Source organism: Eublepharis macularius, chromosome 7 (assembly GCF_028583425.1).
Source record: "Eublepharis macularius isolate TG4126 chromosome 7, MPM_Emac_v1.0, whole genome shotgun sequence".
Lineage (NCBI taxonomy): Eukaryota > Metazoa > Chordata > Lepidosauria > Squamata > Eublepharidae > Eublepharis > Eublepharis macularius.
The window spans coordinates 39,956,821-39,983,320 of NC_072796.1; the positions used below are offsets into that span (position 1 = coordinate 39,956,821).

At 39.6% G+C, this 26,500-nt stretch overlaps 1 protein-coding gene across 4 annotated transcripts; it reads right to left on the minus strand.

The window, feature by feature from the left end:
• Positions 1 to 332: 332 nt before the first annotated feature.
• TMEM170B (transmembrane protein 170B) lies at positions 333 to 26,165 on the minus strand. 4 transcript variants are annotated; one of them, XR_008597422.1, is made up of 4 exons: positions 25,518 to 26,165; positions 13,577 to 13,747; positions 10,265 to 10,494; positions 333 to 8,383 (listed from the first exon to the last, which is right to left on the minus strand). XR_008597422.1 is itself a non-coding variant. In XM_054985141.1 (3 exons), exons 1-3 carry the CDS (start codon positions 25,777 to 25,779, stop codon positions 10,288 to 10,290), a joined length of 528 nt encoding a protein of 175 aa, XP_054841116.1. In that variant the 5' UTR covers positions 25,780 to 26,165; the 3' UTR covers positions 9,279 to 10,287. The 4 variants fall into 4 exon arrangements, 2 of the variants coding, with proteins under 2 accessions (XP_054841116.1, XP_054841115.1); XR_008597421.1 differs by having other exon boundaries at positions 10,085 to 10,494; XM_054985141.1 differs by lacking the exon at positions 333 to 8,383 and having other exon boundaries at positions 9,279 to 10,382.
• Positions 26,166 to 26,500: the final 335 nt, after the last annotated feature.

Consider the following 26,500-nt stretch of genomic DNA (forward strand, 5'->3'; position numbering starts at 1 on the left):
GTCATGGTCTTCAAGTAAACTGTGGAAATACAGTAGCCTTGGACAGCATGATGGAAAATGAAAATGTGCTGCTTATGATTCAGTATGGCAGCCGCAACCACTGGTTGCTATTCTTCATAATGTTTAATTGCATTGTATTTATTTTTTAGATGTTCAGATGCCACTTTAAGCACCAATTTTCAGAAAAGCAACTCATTTAAAAATAAATTTGGCATAAATATTTTTGGCAAGATAATTTTGAGACTATTACGGTGTCATGGAAAATACCAAGGCTTCTCCTCCAAATTAACAAGGCCAGCATTTCAATGAAAAACATTTATTTTGTTCCAGAAGTTATTTACAGTGAAGTTTGTACATATTTTGAGAAATTAAAAAAGCTGCTTTTATAAAATTAAAAATAGTATATAATATTTACAGCATATTCTACACAAAAACATTGTATTCCTTTTCAGTAGATCTAAACTATTATACAAAGCATGCAATATACACCAGCACATTATTAGATAACATACAGCTTAAGAGGATAATGAAAATATTATCATTGGACAATATATTCTTCTACAAGTACCAGATCTCACATCAACAATAGAATGAAATCTTTTAAATCCACTAAAGTTAATGGACTTAGAAGGGTTTAAATCTGTTCAGGATTGCACTACAAATTACCTTCTAACTTTATAATCTGTACTTTTAAATCTTGAGTGAGATTCTCAGGGTAAACCAGTGTAAGAATGAACACTGCATGCATTTTAGTATGTATCCTTATACATGCAGAGTTCTGCATGCACATGGTACCCCTGTTCATTTCAATAGAGGCAAAGCCCCTTCCACTGGATCAGAGGTACACTATTGTATACATGTTTTCCAAACATGTCTGAAGGTTCATTCATGAAAATTCTTCTCTCTGATAAAACATCTTGACCAAAGGAAGAGCAACTTTCATTCAGTTCATTGATCCCTACTGATCACCATGCTGTGATTTTTTTAAAAGTTCTCTTGGGGTTTCGACTTCACTACTTTTTTGTGCGCCTGTTATGGGATGAAGAGTAGTAGGGGGGAAAACATAGCCTTAATAACACCAACTAATTCACATAGTTGAGAATACCTTGTTGTAAAGGGCATCTTGAATCCCTTCAGGGTCTTTGCATAGCCAATGACTGCCTTATATGTAACTATTCCTTAAGTAGTTTCGCTTCCTTGTAGGAAAAACAGCATGTACAACCTAAGTTTACTTGAAGATTTTGTGACATATACATGCAAGTAAACATGTGTACTGAAATATGATGCTGTTTACATAGCACTCTATACAGAAATGACTCATACAAAGAGGAAATACTCCCATATAAAGTAGCCCTGAGAACTCCAACTTCCATGAAACACACTGAATAACTGTCCAGGTCTCATTATTTCAGAACCAAGTACCTCGACTGTTGGACCACAGTGGCAGATATATTATACAGTACTCTACAAACTTACCATTTTTAAAGCAGCACATAACCATTGCACTTTAGAAGTCACTGGAAATTAAGCAGCTTTAAAACGAATACTTACACATAATGGCCACTTTTAGCCAGCAACATACCTTCCAAATAAACTTCAGATGCATTATTCAAGAAATCATTTTTACATCAGCTCTTAAGTTCTCAATTCTCTTGCAAAGTCAGAGTTGTACTACTTCATAAACAGTGGTGAAATGAGGATGCAGTTCTCAAAACAATTCTATGAAGCTGTTAGTTCAATATGCACATGCATAATTCTTTTTAAAAAATTCTTAATTCTTAATTTAATGCTTAATTCTTTTTTTTAAAAAGAGGTGTTATGTTACTTAAGGTATGACTGTCCAATCCATAGGTACATATTTGAACAATTCTTGAAGCAATTTAAAGTTATTTTAGTTAAAAATTAGTGTTCAGACTTATGAACTATCCTAGTTATATGAAGGGGTATTTCACAATATATGCACATATAAATGCTCAGGCTAGGTTCTTTTTGTCCAGGGTCACTGAGACCCTGTCCTAAGCGGTGTCTTTGAATGAATCACTCTGCTTTCTCCCACATAAATTAGTAACTATCATTCATTCCTATGACAATGGATTAAGTGCTGACGTTAGGAACAATGTTGTAGTAAGGATACTACCCCTTGAGAATGCTTCACTGACAAAAACCTCATGAGAGTATACTGTGTTCTCTCAGTGCACACACAACCCAAGAATTACAGAAATACCTTTGTCTTGCTTCCACATATAGCCCTTGCCCACTGAAAGGCATTTTGCTAGAGCTGCAGAAAAGAACAGTCTTCCTGCAATATCCCTATCAGATACATGGCTCCATTAACTAATGCTACATATAGCTCATTCCTTACATTTGTTAAGTTGGTATGTATAATGCAAATGTAATGATTTTAAGTAAATTATGTCTTTAAATGCTTGGTATGGTATAGATGAAGAGTGGGGGTGAAAGACAGGGATGAGTGAGTGATATGATTGGTTGATGACTAAGAGTGTGGGTGGAGTGAATGAAGTTTTTAAGTTACTGAGGGAGAGAAAAAGATTCAGTCAGGGCAAGAGAGGCGAGCTGTGTGCAGCCTTAGCATGGTTAAGTATTTCTGAGAAAAATATTGAGTCTGGTTTTAGCTGGCAAGCTGTGTGCAGCTGAGTATTTTTAAGCAGTTCTGAGAGAAATATTTAGTCAGGAGAAAGCAGGCAAGCTGTGTGCAGCCTGAGCTTGTTTATGTTGTCTAAGAGAAATATAACCTGTGTGGAAGGCTGAACTGTGTGTTTGTGAAAGAACATTCAGACAGGGAAAAGCAGAGAAAAGGTCTTACTTGTAACTGAGAGAGAAATTAATATCAAAAGCAGGCAAACTGTGTGTGAAGCCTGAGAGAAGATCTGTGTGACTGGGTTTAAGTAAAATAACTTTAAGAATTGAGAACTACTCTTTTGAAACCATCAAGTTTTAGAAATAATATGAAACTGATACGCTTCTTATAAAAATATATTTTTTTAAAATCTCAGAGTTATTCCTATATCCCATTCCTTTCCTCAGGGACACATAATACCACGAAAAACCTGACCCTTGGGCACGTTACTAAAAGGAGAAATTTAAGTTATTCTGGAATTTAATTCCTGGTGGCAGCAATCTACCAAGAGGGGGCAAGAATAAAAGGCTTAAAGACCAAAACTACCCAAGAAAAAGAAAGGGTCGTAACAGCAAGGGTCTTTCATCTTACAAGAAATAATATTATTGTGACTGAACAATTAAAATCACACTACTGTTTTAGCTGCTCTGACCCACTCTGTGAAAAATGTCATTAAAACACAGTATGCTAAGCATGAAATGGTACATACAGATTCTGTAAGCTTTGCAAGCCTGTCACAAGATGCAAGCTTTTGCAAAAGGGGTGGGGTGCTCAGGAAACAGTTCCTTGTCATGGTGTCTTCTAAAACTATTTGTGCAGTTTTCTGTAACAGATCATGAAAAAAACTCTGCACATTTTTTTAAAATGGTATTTTGAAAGTGGAATTCAAACACAAACCACCAACCCCCTCCAAAATGTGGTACAGAGCATGTCAGTTGCAGTGTATTTTCTAGCAGTGAACAGATTCTGATTTAAATGTACGCAGTTCAGAAACTGAGTACTATCAAAAGGCAAGCAAGGTGCGATATTTTTTTTTTTTAGAATATTGCCAAGAAGTTACCTACATATTCACATTTATTTTGGAATACTAAAGTGAATTGATCTGTTAAATTAACGCTGTAGGTTTTAATATCATGGATATACCTTGCATAAATTTTCCATGTTAGTAAAGCCTCTGCTGCAATCATATATTTTAGACCATAATCCAGAATAATTCTATTTATCCTGTCACTCTCAGCATGTAGGCACCCAAAAGGTGGCTACCAAGCTTAATGGAATCTAGAGTCTAAATACAGAAATTCTACCCACAGAGAAGTGGGTTCTGGTGGCCATGATTTTCCTATATCCACAAGAGATCAGAGAGTCATAGAATCGTAGGGTTCGAAGGGATCTCTAAGGTCATCTAGTCCAATCCTCTGCACAATGTAGGACATTCACAAATACCTCCCCCCCCACATACACCCTTTACTCCATGCTCAGAAGATGGCAAAACATCGTCAGGATCCCTAGCCAAACTGGCCTGGGGAAAACTGCTACCCTACCCCAAGGTGGTGATCGGCCTGACCCAGGGCATGTAAGAAAGGGTTATAAGAACTAAGCACTGATATAAACCTTCTTGCCCTCCCTCTCATGATCTGCCTAGGTTCACAGAATAAGCATTGCCATCAGATGGCAGTCTAGCCTCTGCTTTAAAAACTCCAAAGGAGAGCCCACCATCTCCCAAGGAGGCCACAACTGAGGCAACCAATCTGCGAGCATATTTCTTCTAAACTGGAGCATGCCTTGAAAACATACCCAGGGCCTGGACTGGAAAGATTATGGGGAATCTCCCCCCCCCCCCCCAAATAGAACACAGTTTCAAATAAGAGTGCTTGGTTGCAGTCCTAAAGAGCCCCTCAACTAAAAAAAAACACTTTTTAAAAACAATGCATTTAAAGCTAGTATATATGAAATGAAAAATATCCCAGGGAGCAGGAGACCCCTTAAAATGAAACATGGTTTCAAGTAAGTGTGCTTGGTTGCAGTCCTAAAGGGCATCCCAACAACAAAATTTTTTTAAACACAGCGCATTTAAACTACTGTATATGAAATGAAAAATATCCCAGGCAGCAGAAGACCTCAAAGTGTATTTAAGTATGTTGCAAATTCAAAACACTAATTCGTTTTTGACAACATACAATCCTGTACCCAATTCCAGAATGATAGCCATATTATAAATTTGTAAATGAAAATGTTGGACAGTATTACCTAAATCAGGTAATACTTATATTTTTTTATCATATCACCTAACCTTACTGCTTTTCATTCAAAATTAGTGGGGAATGAAATCTATACAGATAATTGGAAGCAAAAGCTTTCAAGTCTCTCCCTGGCTTTTAGGATAAGCCACTGTGCACTGTTGCACATATAAGCAGTTCTCCATTATTGAATCACTGAGTCAACTGCTTACTATGTGAATCACGGTATTTTCTGTATACCACTGCATTTTTTTTGAATGGCTATGCTTATGCAGAAACAGTTTCCAATCTCTAAATTTAGCCATTGCATACAAATAGCTTACTGCATGGAGGTAGATGCCATGGTGAGGCATTTAAAATAGCCTCCACACAACAGTTCCACAGGCTGTACTTCAAAGCAATTTCCCACGATTACTCTGCACCTGACAAACTTTAGTCATTTAGAATGGTGTTTCCCACTCTTTTGATTCATGGAAGGAACTGTGATGCTACTAAAACTGATGCATGAATTTAGGGATATGAAAACAGAGTTTCATAAGAAACAAGGAACTGTGACATGTTCCATGTACTTGCAATGAAATGTGTACAATATAGAGAAGAAAGCTTTATGTTGATGAAAATATATGCTGATCTAAAATGTCTTCCACATTACCTATAGCCTACCGCATTACCTATTTCTATGGGGGGGGGGGGAATCAAAATTGCATCCTTCCTGACTTCAAGTTTCTGTCTGTATTAATTCTATATGAACATGAAGTTTCATTTCAGCTGCACCAGTCAAATCCCATTCCATGGTTTTTTGCGTGGCCACTACAGACTTTAAATGCAGCCAAAGGAATAATCAATAGAAAGTGTTCATGTGACTTGTCCAGAATAAAGAGAATGATTTGCAGTTAGGAAATTGTTGAGGTATTATCCCAATACTTTGATCTTCAGGCAGAGGAAAATGAGGACCTTCCCACATTTTCTGATTGCTACCTCTTTTCTTGTTCTACTTATTTCACACAGGTCAGTGGAATGGAATACATATATTGACAGAGTCCACATAAAAAGTCATTTTCCAAAATAGTGGCCTCTATGAATGCACCTGCACCATTCAGTTTCTAAAGTTATACCTGGAGACTTGACTAAAGACCAGTTTGAAAATCACTACATGGTTTATATATCTGTTTTTTTTTAATCAATTCATATGTATTAATTTTGTTATTAAACACAACTACAGAAAAATATCTGAGAGAGGCAAAATAGTTAAACCCACACAGAAAATTATGCGAAACTGGAGCTTTTCAGATTTCTTTCTTTCTTTCTTTCCCACTCCAACTTTGACCACAAGCATGAGGCTTGGAGGGGCAGTAATACAACGAAAATATTTAATGAATCAGGGTCCAAGTTTCTCTATTTTATCACTGTGTGCAATTATGCAAGACATTGGATTATGACATGCACGAAAGAAGTAACTTAATAAAATATTAAACTTAAATGTATTTGGGACAAAGACATGGTAAAGGGAGTTATCCATGAAAATGGGTAATAAATTTCAAACATAACTAATATTAAAAATCAGTTTAATCATACCAAAAGCTGATTGCTTGGTATTACTACAATACAACAAAAATATGCAAGCTTCAAGTAGAAAGAAGTTCATCATACTAAAACAAAATATAGCAAAGTGCAAAACAGATGAGGAAACACTTCTGCTTTCCTCAGATTTATTCAAGGAAAAATATATTTAGGCTGTTATATTACAGATAAATACAATACATACTAACCACCTCTTTGGTCCATGTATTCATAAACAAAAACCAAATTTATGCTATTTGTGGCTCTGAACAGATAAGTGAAAATGCCTAGATCTAAGCTAAGCATTTTAGTGATTTTTTTCTTGAAGCCCAAGGTTTTTTTTTTTTTAAAGGAAAATTGAAGATCATCTAAAAGACTGTGTCTGGAATAGTGTGAAATTTTGATCTGTCTCAAAATAGTTCCCGGTAATTCAGGCTAGTGGTCAGACATTGGTACTGCATAAATTTTATAGAGAATTCTTTAAGGGTAAGTGAAGACCACCACTTGAGCAGCACGTGCAATCATTTTCTCAGACTACATTAGTATACTAATCTCTATTTCTTTTAGCAGCTAAAATCCCATTCATACAATGGACACTCCACCCTGACACAAAGCACACTACTATAGTACAAGACTTGTACTGTGAAAGTAATCACTTTTGGCAGAGGAAGAACCGCCTGTCAAAATTACCCTCTTACATACTTTAAGACTAAATATAGAAAGATATTGCTGTTAGGAACACATTACATCAGTTACTTCATTCCTGTTTAATTACAGAAATAAGTTTTAAAATGTAATGAATAATACAAATTTGATGTATCCCATTGAAAGACATAAGGTCAGAGATGACTTCTCTACTGGTGCTCATTTTTCCAGCATATACTTTAACAACCATTAAAGAACAATGTCTGTAATAGAATATTTTTCCTTACCAACTTTTATAGGAAGTGAAAAGTAATCAAATATATTGATTTATCCTAAAAATATCTCTATAATTGAATGTTACCTTGACATGATCTGTGATAGTTTCCTTTTGTTGCAATTTTGCTAAGTTCATGTGGAAAGATACATTTTTCATTTTTAAAAAGATGGCCATGCTCAGAACCTGTTATACTGTTGGTACCAAACAAATATACTGCGATATTTTAATGTATACACCTTGACTAAAAATTATTCCCAGCATAGCAATATTGATGAGACTTCTTTCATGTGAAAACCATTAGAACTTTGCCAGACACAGAGGAAGTATTAGAGTCTCAGACATAAAAACACATTTCTATATATAGCCCTAAAGTCAACAGAAATTTACAGTCTTTATCTTCAGTAATGGGGCCTGAGAAGTGCTCACTTGATTGTAGCATTAAATTACTACGTAACACTAGACATAAAACTACTTCACATATACCATTCACAGCAGTGTTGCAAACAGTATGTCCTGATACTGACTAAAATATGGAAAGCAGGATGCAATTTTTTTAACTATAAAACCCTGTAGACAGACAGCGCTTAATCTTGCTAAGAAGAATATTGACTTGATTTGGGTAGTACTAGAATAAATATGCCAAATTTTAACTTTTCTATTTTTAACATTAACACCACTACCACATTGTCCAACAGTGAATCTAATGACAGAAGACACAACAACAGTTAGTGGATAGTGAGCTAGAAAACACCTTCTATATACTCAAGGCACTATAAATTAAATATCACTTCATACCACTGCATGTTTATTTATAATGTACCTTGGTATTTAAGAAAATTACCTGATACAATTGTTCCTTTGACTATCTCAATGTTAATCCAATCCGCAAACCCCTGAGGCCTTAACTCAGAGCCTTAGGTCAATGTGGAGCTTCCATTAGTGGTTATGGCAGGCAAAGCTCCGCAAGTTCACAGCAAAGCAGCAGCTCCATTTACACAGATACACAGGTCCTTGCAATATGGAAGCCTATCATTACAAAACAAACATCAAGAAGGGATAAAAATTTCTGTCTTTTAAAAATGTAATTTCTAAGTAAAGTAAGCAAAATAACCTCTAGTGGCAATTTATTAATATAGAAATACAAATTGTGATGCTTATCGTAATATTTAGAAAGGCTGTGGAACAACGTACTGTGCTGTCAAGACTTGAGTATTATTGCTGCAAGTGTGATTTCTGTAGGTATTATGGCAACTTGTGGCCATGTCTAATTTCCTTTCAGATGCTTGAATAAGCAGAGTGTCTACTTGACTTATGGGCTAATTCACACACTGCCTCTTAGCAAAGGAACATATGAAATGAAGCCTCCCATCATTTCTATTAGTAACTGCCAATCCTCAGTTGACAGCCAACAAAGGCAATGCTGGCTACAGCCCTCCCTTATTTTCACATCTGCCTAGTTTAACACAAGCTCCCAGCTAGATTCCTTGGTGGTGCCTCTCCTCTAGAGAAGTGAACTCACAGCCAGATCTAAGGAGGTGCTGTTAAAAAGGTGGCTCAGTTTGTGGCAGGTGAGCAGCAGCAGCACATAAGGATCTCTGGTAAACGCCAAAGTGGACTTTCAAGCTAGTGCCACCTGTAATGACTTCTGGATGTAGGAAGCTTGCTCCCTTCTTCCAGATGATTACATGTGCCCTCATTAAAAGGACAATATGTGAATCAGCCCAAAGGCATAATTTATTCATTCTCTACAAGTACATTTGTCCATCTAGATATTGTTCTCTAATTTTTCTCAACTCACTTCACGTTTTATATTAAAGACATCACATTCACACCACCACTGTCTTTCTTAAAAGAGTAACATACAGAATACATCTAGAGGAAGCTAAGTTTATGAAAATTACATATAACCACTCCAAAATGATTTAATGTTGGGAAACAGAAACAAGATTCTTAAATTGTTTCATTTTTTTATAGCAACAATTGATCAGAGTCATAATTTTGTTCTGAATTCTGGCACAATCACATTAACTTTCTCTCCTTTTGAGTGTCTCTCCAGCAGTTTAGACTAGGCCACACAGTAAATAAGTCTTTTTCAACTCCTACTGATAAAAATCCTTTTAACAAATCCAGAATAATGCAATTGGTTTCCTGAAATAAAAATAGCAACTATATTTAGATGGTTACAGAACACCTTTTAACAATTTTTTAAAAATCAAGTTTAAGGAAAATGTAGAGTTCATTTTGTAAGTTGTTCTTAACTCATACAGCTGTTCTTTCAATCTGTGATGAGACTCTGGGACATATAATAAATTGACAAAAAATCAAGCGCATATAAATAAATTAATGAAGAGTTCTGTTCTAGTGAACTATCTGCCCTTTGTTAAAATGTCCTATTCTAGATCAATCACATTCATGTTCTTGCAAGAGTTTTGCTTCAGCCATTGAATCCCAGAAATGCTAACACCCAAAATCAAAACTCAAGTAGTTTGTTTCATAGTCCAACATTCTGTACTAATTGGGATCCAGTTAATATAATAAAAAAGCAAGTACCTTGCTAGTGTACCTGAATTCTTTTGAATTATGTTTGCAGCACTCAATTACTACACACTTAAAATTGTCACACTACCTTTTTTTTTATCGACTTCACATTTGGCACATGTATCCATTTTTTTAGAAATGCCCGTATTTTCTTTCAATACTGTTAAAAACAATGATCACATCACCTACCATTTGCCTGATTAGCAGCTTCACAAGGTGCTTTTATCTTGCAGCTTCACCTAAACTGAACACACCTTGCCTGTGACAGAGGCACATTAGGTGCAATGCAGTAGCGAGTCATTTTTGGACTCTAAAGGAAGTCCTTTCCAAATGGATGGGACCTCTTGCTTTGCAGTTCACTTCACATACCAAGTATTTTTCTTTGCAATCCATCAGCTTCTAAAATCACTTCTGGGAAGATCTGTCACAGACGGTTTCCTTTTTATAAACAAAGTTTTCACAGAAGATTCAAAGTGTAGCAAGAATCCTTGAAAAGGAAATAATTAGTGTCAGTACTGTCTGTCCAACTCCAAACACCAGTGCTTCTAAGGGAGCCATGCTTTTCCCAGCTACTCTGTAAATTCCAGCTACTGCTGCACCTGAAAAGTCACAAGGAGGGAGAGGGTGAAGTGAAATTATTACAGTAAAAATAAAGAAGATTCATTCTTCAAAAGACATTACAAGTTCCATATGCCTGAATATTAAATATTTTGTTACCTTCCTAGTGAAATACACATCTGCTCTGTCACAGCAGGCACAACTGGCTGAATATAAAGGTTCTTTTTTCTACTGCTGTAATATCATGTGCTAGCGAATGGCACTTTTGAAGGGGGAAGGGGGAGAAGCAATTTGTGCAGATGACCCTATACTATTTGAGAAGATCTCATAATCCCAGTAGCAGAATTTTAGGGGCTCAGAGGTTTGTAGTATAAGGGGAAAATAGGCAAGTCTCATTATGCAAATTTTGCTCTAGTCATTAGAGCCAGTTTGGAGTAGTGGTTAAGAGCGCAGGACTCTAATCTGGAGAGCCGGGTTTGATTCCCCATTCCTCTGCTTGAAGCCAGCTGGGTGACCTTGGGTCAGTCACAGCTTCTAGGCGCTCTCTCAGCCCCACCCACCTCACAGGGTGTTTTGTTGTGGGGATAATAATGACATACTTTGTAAACTGCTCTGAGTGGGCATTAAGTTGTCCTGAAGGGTGATATATAAATTAATTATTATTATTATTAATTATAATATAAAACATAAATATGAAAATCCTGAATTGAAACAAAGCATTTCAGCATAGGAATAAGCTTGTAAAGGGTTCACAAAGTTAAATATTTGGAAGTAATTAGAGGACAATGTGATGAAGAATGATTGAGCTCAGAGACTATAACTACACTAGTAGTTACTGAAAAAGTGTATTTTTCAGATAGCAACACAAATGTATAATGTAACTTGGGGATTTCCAGACATACAGCACACTAAATTTTCATGGTTTTTATGTACTTACCAACACCACATCATGGTGCCATAAACCAGCAACAAGTGCAGTTTCATTAACCGTATTATCAGAAATTACCAGAACCAAGTTTGTTATGTTAAAATACTTCATGTTTGCCATAAAACAATATACCAAGTGGCTGTTTGTTATCATATGGAAAATATTGCATCTCCTCAAGAAACTAGGTCATACAATTATTTTTCAGAAGCTATTCTAGTTGTGAAAAATTAAGTGTTCTTGGTGTTAACAAATTTTTGTTTATAAAAAGTTTACACATGATCTAAGCAAAGATTTCAAGAGCTTTTTTTAGCAAGAAATATCAAGCTTTATTAGACATAATCTCCTATTACAAAATTAGAGGTTTTTAAAATAAAGCTTCTCTCACAAATACTTATAAAGAATTTGTGTAACACATGAAAATAACTGGGTCTACTAACCATTACTTACTGATCTTAATACACTTCAAAGATATTCTATTAACAACTTAGGACTGGCTCTCACATTTCAGCTGGCATCTGGGCCAGTCATACCGACCACTTTAGCTATAATAGGATCAACCGTTTAAGTTACCTAAAGCTCAAATACGATGTAACATTTGGTGTGAGACAGAGCCATGCAGTTTTGCCCTGCTAGCTAGTCACAGTTTACACCCGTCTAAGCCTGCTGACTTCAACAGACTTAGAAGGATGGAATTCTGTTTAGGAGTGTACTATCAGAACTCCATTATAAAAAACTGAAGCCCATGGTTATGTCATTGTAGGTCTGCTAGCTCTCAGGAAAGTTGACAAAGGCCGATCAAAATCCTGCCCTTTGTTGTAAGAGCTGAACCAGCAGGTCCCAAGAGCACAGAGGAAACTTGCTTGGAGCAGCACCAACAGCTGTTGCTATGCAGTACAATTGCTTAATGTGGGGTACAGTTTATTACACATAGCAGCTAGTTATACTGTAAAGACGCTTTCTTTAAAACAACCATGTAGACTCTGAAGTTTTTATTACATAGCAGTGTATGCTCTCTAAATTTGGAAGTATCATTTATAAATATTTCTCCACCACTATCTCCCCTTATGTGAAATAACAACAACACAACAAAACAAGTTCAGTATCTAGCCACTTCACACCTAATAAGGCAACTGGGAAGCCTCCACAATCACTGTCATTTGCATCAGGCTACAATTGTACTGCTGGCCCACACAATTCCTCTTTATGACCATGAGATTCGCATTGCAAATGTCTTATTTTAATTCATTCACATGGCAGTACCAACATTACCCTTCCGAGTAGCCATGTAGGAAAGTACAAAAACACTTGATCAGCCTGCCCATTTGTACTTTTGAAACAGGACAGTGATCGTGATCAGCTGTTTGTCCTGTAATCCCATTTAAGAATCTGGTTTGTGGAAAGGAAACAGAACTCCACTTTGACAAGTTGCCTGCGTTCAGAGGTCACTGCAAACTGGAGTTTCCCAAAATCTTCGATTGTTCTCTGCAAGGAAGGGGAGGGAGAGGAGCAAGGGCAGTCCATGAGCACAGCAACAAACTAAAGCTGTGCTCATCATAGACACCTCTGCTTACCATGACATCTACATGACTCCCTTATGAAAATGAATCTGTTATGTCTCTAGCTGTCAATGTTATGTGGCCTTGGGCCAAACTATGTTATAATTTTTAACATGCTGATTCAGACAGACTCTGATCAACTACAATAAAAGTCATTTCCCAGACATGCAGGGCCTCAATTTGGGTAGGAACTGTGATGTGGGAAGGAGTTTCAGTCCCTCCACTGCTGTTTTGCGGCCCAAAACGGTCTGGGAGGGCTGCACATGCAGCCCATCAACAAACATGCTGCCACACCCCAACAGAGCAAAGAGCAGTCCCAGGGACAGTTTTAGGGCAGGAAAGGAGCTGAAGCCCCTTCTTCCTCTGTAACACCATCCCAAGGTGAATCAGACCCAGTACTTGGGAAATGAGTCCCATGTAATTAACGTGTGACTTAGTCAAAGTCAGGTCATGGTAACTGAAATACATGTTAAAAATTGTAACATATTGGCCTTATTCTCGGCCAATGAACAGCAATGCCATTGCAAGCCAAGAAATTCAATATTAAGAATCATGAAAACAATATTTAAACAGTTACCAGCAAAGCTAATAATGACCTTCAAAAAAAGTCATGACTGAATTAAAAAATTTAAGACTTACTAGTTATCATAGCTCCAGTTACAGAACCCAGAAATCCGATGCTGACCACAATGACAGAGATTACTCTCCCTTGTCTATGCCTCTGCAGCATAACAAACATCAAAACTCCTGCAGCACCGTGGACAAAGAGAGAGGAGAAGAGAGCCCATAGGAAAACCCAGTACCACATTTCTGGAAAAAAAAGCAGTCATATAGCAGATTATATGAAGAAATTCTGAGGAAATTTTTCTTGATTAAAACAAAAGAAAAAAATACTGACAGCATTTTGAGACACAACTGAACAATCAATGCATGCACAGAAGTAACCTTTTAAAAAGACAACACTTCTATTGTTTGATCCACTTATTTCTAGAAATTCTATATGCAAATCAAGAAATGGAGGGGGGGGAATGAAATATTTGTAATACTAACTTTGCTATAAAAACTAAACTTGCTTTATTGATTTAGTAACATAAAATGCACCATTTTAACTTATTTAGTATGTAAAATTATAGTAACATATCTAAAGAATTTAAAAGTATAAATATCTTCATTTTCTGTCAGAAAAATTGTAAGTATACTCAGTACTTAAGAGTTGCAAACTATGCTACCATAGCACACCTTTAATTTTTGCCATCTGAGAGGTAAGAAAATATAAAAGTTGAAGGTGAAAACAAACTCTGTAGTAAACAAAAAGTAGTGTATTATTTGAAAGGAACCTTCTCAGTCACAATAGGTAGAACTATCAACATTTTTGAATAGTAAGCCAAACTTTATAACATTGAAAACACTACACATGTATCATTATTAAACATATTTTAGCATATTAATTGTTGCTTTTTTTTTACATTTAAACAGATGATGTATATGTCTACAATATAAGTTTTTCTCCACAGCGCTCCATAAATTTCCCAATTTTTCCATAGGAAAAGTTGAGGAAGTTCTCTGACATTTCATGCCGTATAACTGATGGATAGGTGGCAAGTGGATTTATGCTCGCCCAGAGAGACTGATGGATCGAATTGATTTCCAGACTGCTCTGTGGGACCCGACGCCCCCTGGTGTTCATTGGATGTGCTAGTGGAGGACTGGCATGCCAGTCTCTCCTCCTAAGCCATTGACGAAATCACACATACACACCCCGTGGGGGACAGAAAAGCTTGTGTGTGATATGTTTCCCTGAACTGAAAGCTTTTGAAGCAAAACTAAACATTTTTGTGAAGCAAGTTAGTGAAAGTAACTTTTCAAACTTCTCATGCTGCAATGAGCTAAAATTTGAGAAAGACGTGAATTTACAATTCCATGTTGAAGGACATGTCAAAGCACTGAACTATTTATTGTAGGTGGGATTCCAATTTATTGATTGCTATAAGCACAGAAAGGAAATAAGAACATTTCAAAAATCATTTGAATTATCACCAGAAGATGCAAGTAACATTTTTCAGATGGAACTAATTAATTTGCCAGCTGGTGATCATCTCAGAGACAATTACAAAGAAAATAGTCTGTTCAATTTCTATTGTGGCCTACCTGATACATTTATTAACCTAAAGATATTTTCTTCAGGCATGTTTACAGTCTCTGGCCCTACATACATCTGTGAACAAACTTTATCCAAGATGAAAATTGTGAAATCCAAGTGTAGCTGAAAACTTACAGATGAACATTTACAGGACAATTTAAGGGTGTCTGTCACAAACCTTGACTTGGACATTAATACTTTGGCTAACAGAAAACAGCCACAAAATTTACACTGACTAGGTAAGCATGTGTAGCTAGATAAAAGGATTTGACAGTAAAATATTGTTCCAAAATAGATTGCATTCAAGTTAACATTTCTTCATTGATCTCTGAATGTTTACTGTTCATAGGTAGGTTAATGATTTTGCTACATTTTGATTTAAGCTGTGGCCCTCTTTAGGCACTGAGCACTCTAATGTGGCCCCCGTATGCCAAAAGGTTGGGGACCCCTGTCCTACAGTATGATTAATATCTAGAACATTCAATGAACATATGCAATATGGTATAGGTTGCAGAAATCTGAAACAGCCATAAATCAAAAACACAGAGATGAAATACTACTGAAACAAAGGTCGAATCCACATTCACCCATTACCCGCATGTTTATTGGATATCTTCCGTTTGCCTCCAATCCGCGATTTTTTCCTCTTCGTTCACATTCCTGCTTCCAATCCGTCATTTTCGCACGTCCCTCCGGTCACACGGCCGCTCGAAAACCGCTTTTTTGGGCGGGACCTTTTTTCCCGCCCATTTTTTAAATTATTTTTTTGAGTGCACTTTTCCGTTATTTCGATCTTGCCTTATAAAGAAACATCATTGAAGATAATGATGCCTCTCTTTCCCCCACTGACAGCACTGATGGCTCTCTCCCGTTTCTTTTTTGGAAATTTGGAAGCATGTGGGAAGCTTTCGTGGGCATTTCCTATGCAGGACAGTTCAGTGCCTGAATTTTACTGAAGTTTCACTCCCTTGGAGTGTCATTATTTCGATATTTCATAATTTCGATATTACAGTAATATAAAATAAAAAAAATAAAAAACAGTTAAAAAGGAAGTTTCGCGAGTCCGTTCTAAGGATGGATTCACCCCAAAATGATTTTTCAAACTACCAGATTTGATTCAGAAACAGCATAATCAATAAATCCAAGTCAAAAACAGTCTTTTGCAGACTACGGAGCACTTGCAAGTTGAATCAGCCAATAGGAACTCTCGGAACGGCCGGAGAGACAGGAAGGGGGGTGGTTTTTTAAAAAACCGCGTAAATTGCGCATTGGCCCATTCACAGCCACCGTGAAACTCCCGTTGAAAACCTGTGACCACATATTCGGGAGAAATGCGAATGAAATGCGTCTGTTTAATGAGGTAATGTGACCGGCACTCGGGATTGCGTGGGGAATGCGGGGAACATGCGACTTAGAATGAGTAATGTGGATTCGACCAAAGTGTAATTAAACGTAACATCTTTAACAATGTGGAAACTACCCAGTAGGAGCATATCTACAAGACAGTACCTAGCAGAAAAGTCTACAGACCCTGTCCCTACCTAAAGCGTTACTCAGAGCCAATTCTTATTGCATAGCCCTTCTGAGTAATTGTTTTGCATAGTTTGCAGAAAGCCAGGAGAGTGCTCTGGCAGACCATTCTATAAAGTAGGGGCTACCACAGAGAAAGTGTGTATGTAGGCAGCTGTAGGTTTTGCCCAACTGCAAGGTGATATCTCCAGAGGGCCTTGGCAGAGAATAGGGGGAGAGGCAGTCCTGTAGATACCAAGGGCCAAGACAATAGACATAACTTCTAATCTCCATGACATTTTTGGCAGTACATAACCCAGTATGACAGGCCAGCACAACTTAGTACAAGTTGTGCTGTATAGGTGCCTCTGTATAGGTGAATTCTTGATCTGCCACATCTTACTGTGTTAGCGTGTGTGTGTGTTTGGGGGGGGGGATTCTAAATCCTTAAATGATGTTTTGCTACAATGTCACATTGGAATGGAAATAGTGACAATAATTTTGATGTGCTCTAGTCTGCAGCATTGTACGTATGTAGCTCATTGTTCCTTATAAACAGAAGAAGATCAGTCTTTGAGAACATAAGTTCTCTTTCTGATCTTGTGATAGGAAGAGACACTGCTCATAAGAATCTACTATGACTCTGAGGTGTTGAATACATTAAGATCATGTTAACAGATTTCTCCTGGTTGAATATAAAACAGTGTTCAGACACAACGTTCTGCCATGCAACATTTCTGACTGCCTTGCATCTGGATGGAGATCATAGGAAGCTATGAGACACAGGATGCTGCCCTGCCCCTGAAAGGTAAAACAACCACTCAGCTGTTTCACCCCTGAGCTTCCAGGCATGCTGTCCCAGCATTCAATCAACTTGTGTGTGGGTGGTGGGGAATGGAGGGAAACACAGAATCAATTCAGTTGATGTCTGCCTCAGAAAGAGAGAGGGGAGCAGTATCAATGTGGTGACTCTTCCTGGTAGTGATGGAAGGATTTAGCTCTATGTCTGGGAGAGGGCAGAGGACCCTGTTGTGAGGCCTGTCTCTGATCATGAGCAAACCTGGTACCAATTAATCTGACTCTTGGGAAAGGGCAGGCTGATGTGGGTGGAATCCTGAGTGTGAGTGGATCCAAACTGGTGGCAGTGAACTCTGTCTGTAACCACAAACACTAAAAGGAATTTAAATCACAACCTGAAGTTATAACTAACTTAAGTTCCTCAGCTAGGCATCTCCAGTGACTGTCTCAACACCTGAGTTACTATTGTGTTCTTTCAAAACCACCTGTACATAAATAAATCTTCTTTGGTCTTTTATTGAACCTCCTGCTTCAGTAATCTCTGTACTGTTCAGCAGGGGTCATTTTGTAGAAAAAGAGCTGGAGGAACTAATTAGCATAACTCATTAGTATATGCTACACCCCTTGACATCACCGGAAATGTGTCATTAGCATAACTGATTTGCATATGCCATACCCCCTGACATCACCTATTCTGGCTGCTTTGGACCCAATCCTGGCCATTTAGGGCTGAAATTGGGCCCAAAATGGCAAAAAGGGGTTGAAAATGGCCGAAAAGGGGCCCAAAATGGTCAGGAATGGGCTGCTGCTGAACAGGAGAGTGATCCACCACCCATCAGAGGCCCGATCTGGGCCATTTTGCCCCCAATGCAGGACGAAATGGGCCCAAAATGGCCGAGAGGGAGGTGGTCGGGGCCACCTGACACGTGACCTCTTTGGAGAACTGCCAGAACTGCATTCCTGCACGTTCCCCCTCGAAATGAGCCCTGCTGTTCAGACATAATACAAAAATTACCTCACAACAACAGACTCAGAGCCTTTATACTCATTATATGTAGCCAGTTTATTATAAAGCTTTTCTTTGTAACATGTTCTTTGTCCTGTAAAATGCTTGTTACATATGACACCAGAAATAGCAAAATTCATGTTATGTCCTAAACAAGGACTCAAAGTTTCTAAATCAGAATGTGATTAGATAAACAAGTGAACTTGCAGTTCTGATATGAGCTCAAGAGATAAAGAAAAACCATGTGATTTCTCATTGGCCAGACATCAAAGTACTTTTGTTTGTAAAGAAAAATAAAAAACAGTCCAGTAGCACCTTTAAGACTAACCAATTTTATTGTAGCATAAGCTTTCGAGAACCACAGTTCTGACAAAGAGAACTGTGGTTCTCGAAAGCTTATGCTACAATAAAATTGGTTAGTCTTAAAGGTGCTACTGGACTCTTTTTGATTTTGCTACTACAGACTAACACGGCTAACTCCTCTGGATCTTTGTTTGTAAAGGTATTTAATGTGTGCTGAAATTGTGTATGGCACTTACTAGCCTGATAGAATTGTGGGCCACAGCTGTGAAACTTAGTGTATGTGTGTATCTTTGTCTCTTTGTGAATGTTTATTTATTCTAAACTTGTTCCTATTCTCAAATAAAAGGTCTTTCACACATCACTTCCTTCAGGTTCATGTGTTAAAACTGCAACAACACTTGCTACTATAAGAACATCTAGCAACTGAGGGGAAGGTTTTCATTTCAAAACAAACCTAGTTCCCAAAATTATAGGAGGCTGTGTGGGTTCCTTCAGCTGGAAGAAAAGGCCTGTCACAGAGGCCACTGATGTACAAGTGTACATAGATGCTGTTTCTTCTCAGAAATTATACCACTGCAACCATTTACTGCACATATATGTATGTCACATCGGCATATATATGCATTTATATATGTGCATTTTAAATGTTATGTTAATGTTTTAATTACCACTGCTCTGAGGAGCTTACTTTGAGTGAACAGGTAGCGTACAAATACTTCAAATAAATACAGAATCTCAGGCAGAGACAAGGCCAAATGATAGAGACCTGAAATGGAAGTGCCTCTGCCAGTAGGAGAGCCTGAGGCATTTCCAAAGAGATGGCAGAATTGGAATGTCAAGGTAAACTTGTCAGTCCTTCCTGAATCATGAAGGCTTAGAGCTCTTCAACCATCACTACACTGTTTGCCAAGGCAGGAAAACAGCTCCACAGGAAGAAGAGGGTATCTCCCACTGGTTGTCAAAGGAAGTAGCGCTTTGTCCCTGCTTCCCATCCCAATGAGAGGAAATCACTAATCAGACAAAAATGCCCCTCCTTCTCAGAGTATGAACCCTTTTTATTTTGATGACAGTCCTGGCCACTATAGCACTCATCTACCTGATCGCCAACTGTATATGTTCTAGGTAAAAATAGCTTTTTGTATTAAGTGTTTAAACGCAACTACCTTTGAGAAAGAAAAGAGTGAAAACTAGCTAATAAGCAGGGGGGGGGGTGCAGAATGGTAAAAAGAAGACAAATGAATTTAGAAACACATTGTTCCCAAAAGAAACAATTCTTAAAACTATGAATTCCATCCTTCTCTCTCATACACTCACACCCTTAGATAATTCAAAAGCTCATTTTTCTCCACTTCAGCTCTCAGCAACTAAAAGATAAGTGAATTATTTCCATATAACTGTACTAAACAAAATGTGCTGTAGCTAACTGTACAGCACAAATATAGTGTGTATCTGAGAACTACAGCCTGTAGAGCTATTAGAAATGACTTTGGATATTAGTTAATTGGAACCTTAGTTTACAGTATAGAAGCCACAGAAGGGTGAACCATGAAATTAAAGGTTGCAGTATGATTCCTTAGACTCATGATCTTCATTTAAAAAGAAAAAAACCTGCAAATTTCTGTCATGATTGATGAGATAACCTCTATATACTTGGCTGATGGAGGATACTAATTAAGAGTTGGGGCAAAAACATTTTTGAAATATGAAAGGTTCTGTTGAAGGTCAGTGAGCATCATATGAGAAATGGGCTATTAAAAGAAAGCTGGAAAGATGTAAGCACAAAAAAGCTGTAACAGAGGTTAAAGCCCAGGAAAAGCCATTTCCTACTGGATCCTTCAGATCTTCCTATTTCTAAATGAGGCATCAGAACGTGGCAGGTCAAAGGAAGGGCTACTTCTGCTGATTGGCATCTTTGCTAACTGCCAGTCCTGTGTCCACCAGCAGCTCCTTCCCATTAGGAGAGAAGGGTACCTGGACTGCTTCTTCCTCTCTGCCAAAACAAACTGTTCCAAATGCAAGTTGCATTGAGGTAGCAGAAGTAAAGGGGAAAGAATAAGGGCTGCAGGAGAATGTATTATGCAAAAATATCCGTAAGGGAATACTGGCCTGGCCAAACAAAAGATAAACTCTGTCGAACTGATTACCTTGCCTTTTCTTCCCATAGTTAATTTCTCTTTACTGAGGGAGACAATAACTAAAAAGCAGGATATAACAAAAAAGAAGGGGGCATTTGAAGACAGGGGTGGGAGGAGACACCCCAATCTACTGGTCCTTGGATTCCCTGCTGTGGTAAATGCAACAGCCACATTTACCACAGCAGAGAATATGAGAGCCAGTATGGTGTAGTGGGTAAGAGTACAGGACTCTTACCTGGAGAACCAGGTTTGATTCCTCACTCCTCCACTTGAAGCCAGCTGGGTGACCTTGGGTCAGTCACAGCTTCTAGCTCTCTCAGCCCCCCCACCTCACAGTGTATTTTGTTGTGGGGATAATAATGATACTTTGTAAACCACTCTGAGTGGGTGTTAAGTTATCCTGAACGGCGGTATATAAATTGAATGTTATAAATGGCAGTTTGGGTTAGAAAAAGCATATGGTACATTTTCCATTCCAACCTTCCTGCTACCACTGGCCAGATAATTAGGGAGCTCAGAGCAGAAAGCATGAACACACTTTTCACTAGAAGCATTTTGATCAGTTGGCCAGTGATCAGCATACTATGCTTACAAGAAGCCTGAGAAGTGGGTTAGGCTGAAAGTGTGGGACTGGCTCAAAGTCACCCAGTGATCTTCCACAGCAGAGTGGTGATTCAAACCTGGGTCTCCCAGATCCTACTCTGAAACTGTAACAATGACACTAGAGTGGCTTTTGTTGGCGGGGGGGGGGGGATATGCTGTTGAACAGCAGCAAGCAGCCACGACTGGGTGAGCCATGCAAGTCAGGTGGTATCAAGTTGCCTGGTGGTTGCTTCTGGGCCTAGCCGCAATTAGTCCTCCCTCAAAGGCTAAAACAGCCTTGAAAAGGGCCCTGCTCCTTCCTCCTGCCTTTTACTGACAGAAACAATGCCTGGAATATGGCCTAGCAACAGGCACTGAGAGCATCTGATTCTTAAAGCTATAGACACTATCATTTTGGATTTTTTAACCCCTCCATATGTGTGTGTATGTGTAGGTAGGTAGGTAGGTCAGTCATGTTCATTCATGGCTTTGATCTCTACATTTAAGTATCCTCAGATCTTTGCCACTTGGTTATTAGTATATAAGATAATCAACTAACAAAGGCCAGAAGAGGTGGCTATTGATACACACCCCATTCCCTCACATCTTGAGTTATATCTCTGGATGGAATTTTATTGTTGCAAGCTATCCAGGCGCCTATCTTGTTTATCTGGAACCAGGTGTATCATCCCTAAACTCTTCACAAGCAGACTGACATAAAGCATGTTACAGGAATATAATCTGGATATAATTAAGATAGAAATTACATAAAATTTCTTCCAGGAAGGGGCACTGTTGGTGCACAAGCCAACTGAAGCCAATAAGAAGCACTCCTGGTCACTGAAGCTACCAGGCTAACTTGGGCTCTGGTACCAAGTGAACCCACAAGCTGTGAACCTGACTTGTCTGGGGAACCACAACCTTTTCCAGGACATGTTGAACAAGTTTTGTTCTTCCAGCCCCTCACTGATATCATATATTGATTTACAATTTCCATTGCCTACCCAGAATTAGTTGTGAGAGAGAGAGAGAGAGAGAGAGAGAGAGAGAGAGAGAGAGAGAGCCATGTGTTACTAGTACATCACAAATATCTACACAGCCTCTTTCAGTGGTTTTATGTAACACAGGAATGAAGACAAAAGCACTCCACAAACTATGTGCTATGAGGCAGAGAAACAGCTTCCAGCGCAATCTTCTGAGACTTATTCTCTAGGAAAGTACAGAGGAAAAATAGTACTCCCTAGAACCTCAGCCCATCTTAACATCATGGCCAATGGTACCAAAAGCCACTGAGAGATTTACAAAGACCAACAGTATGATACATTCTGGTTGAAAAACAACCACCTCTCAATAAAATTGCATCAAACTCAATTGGATGCTACATCAATTAGTGGTTAGCATTTCTGTGTCCTGTGACAGGAGAAGTAAGTATTAAAACCATGGGTTTATCATGCTTGTTTAATGTAGTCCAGCCAAAAACATTGAATTTCTTTGTTTACTAAGAAAATATCGATGGAATTTTTTCCTAAGTTTTAATTATTACTGAGGGAGGTCTTAGATGGTACCAACTGCACCTGTGAATAATACATTGCTTACTTAACCAGTACTGTTCCCAACCACTTAAAAGAATTCTCATACTTAACCACTGTAGCAGCCCAAAAGGTAGCCTAGTGTTGTTACACATACAGAACTCAGGTGAAGAACATAAAAACAATTTTGCTGAATCAGACCAAGGATGCTTCTGGAAAGACCATAGGACCTGAAACCTGTAACACTTCTCTCTTACACTTCTTTCCGTTTGCAAATGTGATTTTAAAATGTACGGTTTCTGAACAGTGGACCCTACCCTTGACCCTATAGCAGACACTCCCTCTGCAACACACCAGCAATTGTATATCATTATAGCAATTTCTGTACCATGTTCTCCAAATTCCCAGCTTTTGTTTTTTTTTAAGTAAATTTCTACCTCCTTTGGCTGTGGAGATATAAGGCAAAGGGCATATCTCCACAGTGAAGAGGCTAGAGACTCCAATTAAAAAGAAGTTGGGAATTCAAAGAATGTGATACACAATTGTAGTGACGATATACAACTGCAGATTAAAAAAACAAGAAGTGCTGGTGGCACACGGGTGGATGGAAATGGCTGCTGCCATGGGCCCAAGGCAGGGAAACTATGGTGAAACCTGCCATGTGGAAGCCCTGTAGCCACTCTGTTCTATCAACTGCTGCAAAAAGAAAACTATGCAAGACTGTCCCTGTGCGGAAAACACCTTTTCCTATTGTTCTAATTTAAGCAATGCAATTTTCCAAAAAAAAATTATGTGTATGGTATAGGACCTCTAGAGGTCAGCTTAGACATATTATTAAAAATCTTGGTAAACAGAAGATGACAATATAACAAAAAAGACAAACGTTCCAAAGGGACAAATTAATACTATGGCTGGATCTCCCAGGTCCACACAAGAATTTAGCCACTCAGAGGCTTCATGATCGTGAAGCAGTACTGAAGCAAAGAGTCAAGAACATGAAAGCCATCCTAATAAATATCAATGGCCTTCTCCGCCAAAATAACACAGCAAGGGAAAAGATACCAGACTAAAGAAGTGTTAAGCTCAAATTACATATCATAATGGATTGCGACTGGTATCTCTTATGTGGGTTTTGGCCTTAAAAATTAGCTGGGGTCTGGGAAAGGGATGGAATCCCTCCAGTGCACAGGGAAACAGGTTAATGTTTTCTCTCCTCCTAGCATCATATTCCTGATTAAAAATTCTTCCTGGGTAGGGGCTAATTTTTTTTATGGGAATCTGTCTTTCTCTCTTCCAAGACTAACTTAAAAGGGGGAGCAGGGAGGACTATTTTCAACTAGGGGAACAGCTTAGGAAAAGTTCTGCTTATCTTACTATATTTTGCTGGATTTGTTGGTGAAGATATCAGGGCTACTTTATTTGCTTAATTTTATCGCTGCTTTTGATTCTGCATGAGGTTTCATAGTCTGGATGTTGTATTCTATTTTTACACTCTGGTGTTTTAAACTTTTGCAAGCTACCTTGAATGAAAAAAAAACCCAGCCTTCTCCAGTGCTCCATTTTGGCTTCTCATCCACAAATGCTTATTAAGGCCAAAAACAAGTTAGACGTTCCAATAACTGGATGTTATGTACAGTCAATCAATTAATTTCCGTATCAACAGAGTGGTTCTGAAGAAGGCACTCACTGCTATAAACTATTTTAGCTGAAGCATTCACTCATTGCCATACAGCAGGAAATGAGTCTTAATACAGTGCCTGCTAGTTTTTATAAGTACTTGCATTTTTTTAAAAAATCATATTTTTAAAAAAGTTTGCTACTTGATTAATTGGAGAGGGCACTTTGAAGCCAGCCAAGAAGCTTTAAATCGATTAATTTAATAATTAATATAGTAGACCTATATATAATGAACATGGGACAACAGCAAACAGTATTAACACACACCTGACTTGGCTCCTGTCCCTTGCACTACATGGCTGTACAGAAAACAAGGCAACTTTTTAACATCTCAAAAATCTGAATCACAGGGCTCAAAACCCTAGAATGTAAAAAATATCTCTGGGAAAGCCAACCACCCTTTCCCACATAGCAGTCTAAAAAGGAGCATAGGACAGCGACTGTGTCATTCCTGTGAGTTCCCCTTACCCCTTCTTGTCAGCTACAGGGCCCTACCAAGAACAGGGCATCCTGGAAAACATGCTCCCATCACACACCCACTGGTGCTCTGCCAACGAACCCCTTTTTCACTTCTTTACTTGAACGCTGGGAGATCCTAAACCCAACATCAGGCAAGAAAGCCCCTCCGCTTGCGCTCTACGCCATCACCTTTACCTGTCCTTGTCATGCTTTGATGCCCCTTTCAGCACCGCAACCCACCAGGGACTTTTGGATACAGCCTTGAACATTCCTTGGTCCGTCTCGTTAACTCGGAGCGGCAGTGGCTCTCCCAGGTTTTCAGCATGCCACGCACCCCCGGATCTGAGGCCCCCTCCCTCCACTCGTCCCTTCCAAGCCTACCGCACTCGAGGAAGCGCCCCTCCCTTCTCCTCCTCCACCCCAGAAAAGGGGGGCTGTTTACCTGTGAGGTGCCGGAGCGAGGCGCCGTGTGCAAACAGACTCAGCACCTGCTGGACCGACAGGTTGATCATACTGTCTCCCGCCTCTGCCTTCATCTCCGCCGCGGCCTGCTGCGCTCCGTGGCTGCCAGGCCGCTTCGCGGGGAGTCGGGTCCGGCTGCGCCGCCGCTCTTGGAGAAGGGGAGGCCGAGGCCAGGCGGCCGGGGGGCTGCAGTGGGCCGACGGGGCGAGGATGGGGTGGGCTCCCCGCGGCGGGGGAGACATTGAGGACGGCAGCGGAGCGAACGGGCGAGGAGGCGGCGGCGGCGGCGGCGCTCACTCTCCGCCTCCCACCGACACGGTGGGTGCCGGGGCCCTCCTCAGGGCTGGCAGGGGCGAGGGGGGTTGCGGTCAGGGCTTGACGAAGGGAAGGGAGCCGGAGGCAGGTGCCAGGAGGCGGCAGCAGTGGCCCTCACGGCCCGCTTCCGAAGCCGTCTCCGCATGGCCCCCTAAGCCACCAACATCAGCTGAAGGGACGGAGGAGGGGGGAGGCGGCACCAGCGAAGCACCAACGGCCACCAGCCTCCTCGCAACGACCAACGGCCACTCCGCGCGTGCGTCCTCGCACGCGAGGCATCCCCCTCTTCCTACCCCCCTTGCCTCTTCAGCCAGGCGCGCGCACCACACGACGACCGAATAGGAATGGAGCGTGCGAGCGCCCCCTCTCGCTCAGCCCGGCGAAACCCGCGAAGCGCGGGGGGGGGGGGGCGCAGTCCCGAAGAGAGCGAGCTGACGTTTAAGAAAGGGGGCGCGGCTAATTCACCCGCGAGTCTCCGCCCTCGCCTTGGATGCTTGCGGCCTGTCTGGGCTGCTTTACTTTTACGGGGGTTGGCTTAATGTTTAGAGTGTGGCTAAATCTCCCGCTCTCTTAAGGCGATAGTGGCGCAACCCTAAGAAACGTTTTCCTGCCACTAAAGCAGGAATAGCGGGATGAGCGAGACTTCCG

Bases quoted from the DNA above. Each gene is read 5' to 3' on its own strand.
- TMEM170B (XM_054985140.1), bottom strand. From the start codon at position 25,779: ATGTCTCCCCCGCCGCGGGGAGCCCACCCCATCCTCGCCCCGTCGGCC. The intron at 13,748-25,517 runs GTAAACAGCCCC...TTTTTTTTCCAG, and splicing joins CTCGCTCCGGCACCTCACAG to AAATGTGGTACTGGGTTTTC. The intron at 10,495-13,576 runs GTAAGTCTTAAA...GTGACTTTTCAG, and splicing joins AACTGGAGCTATGATAACTA to GTGCAGCAGTAGCTGGAATT.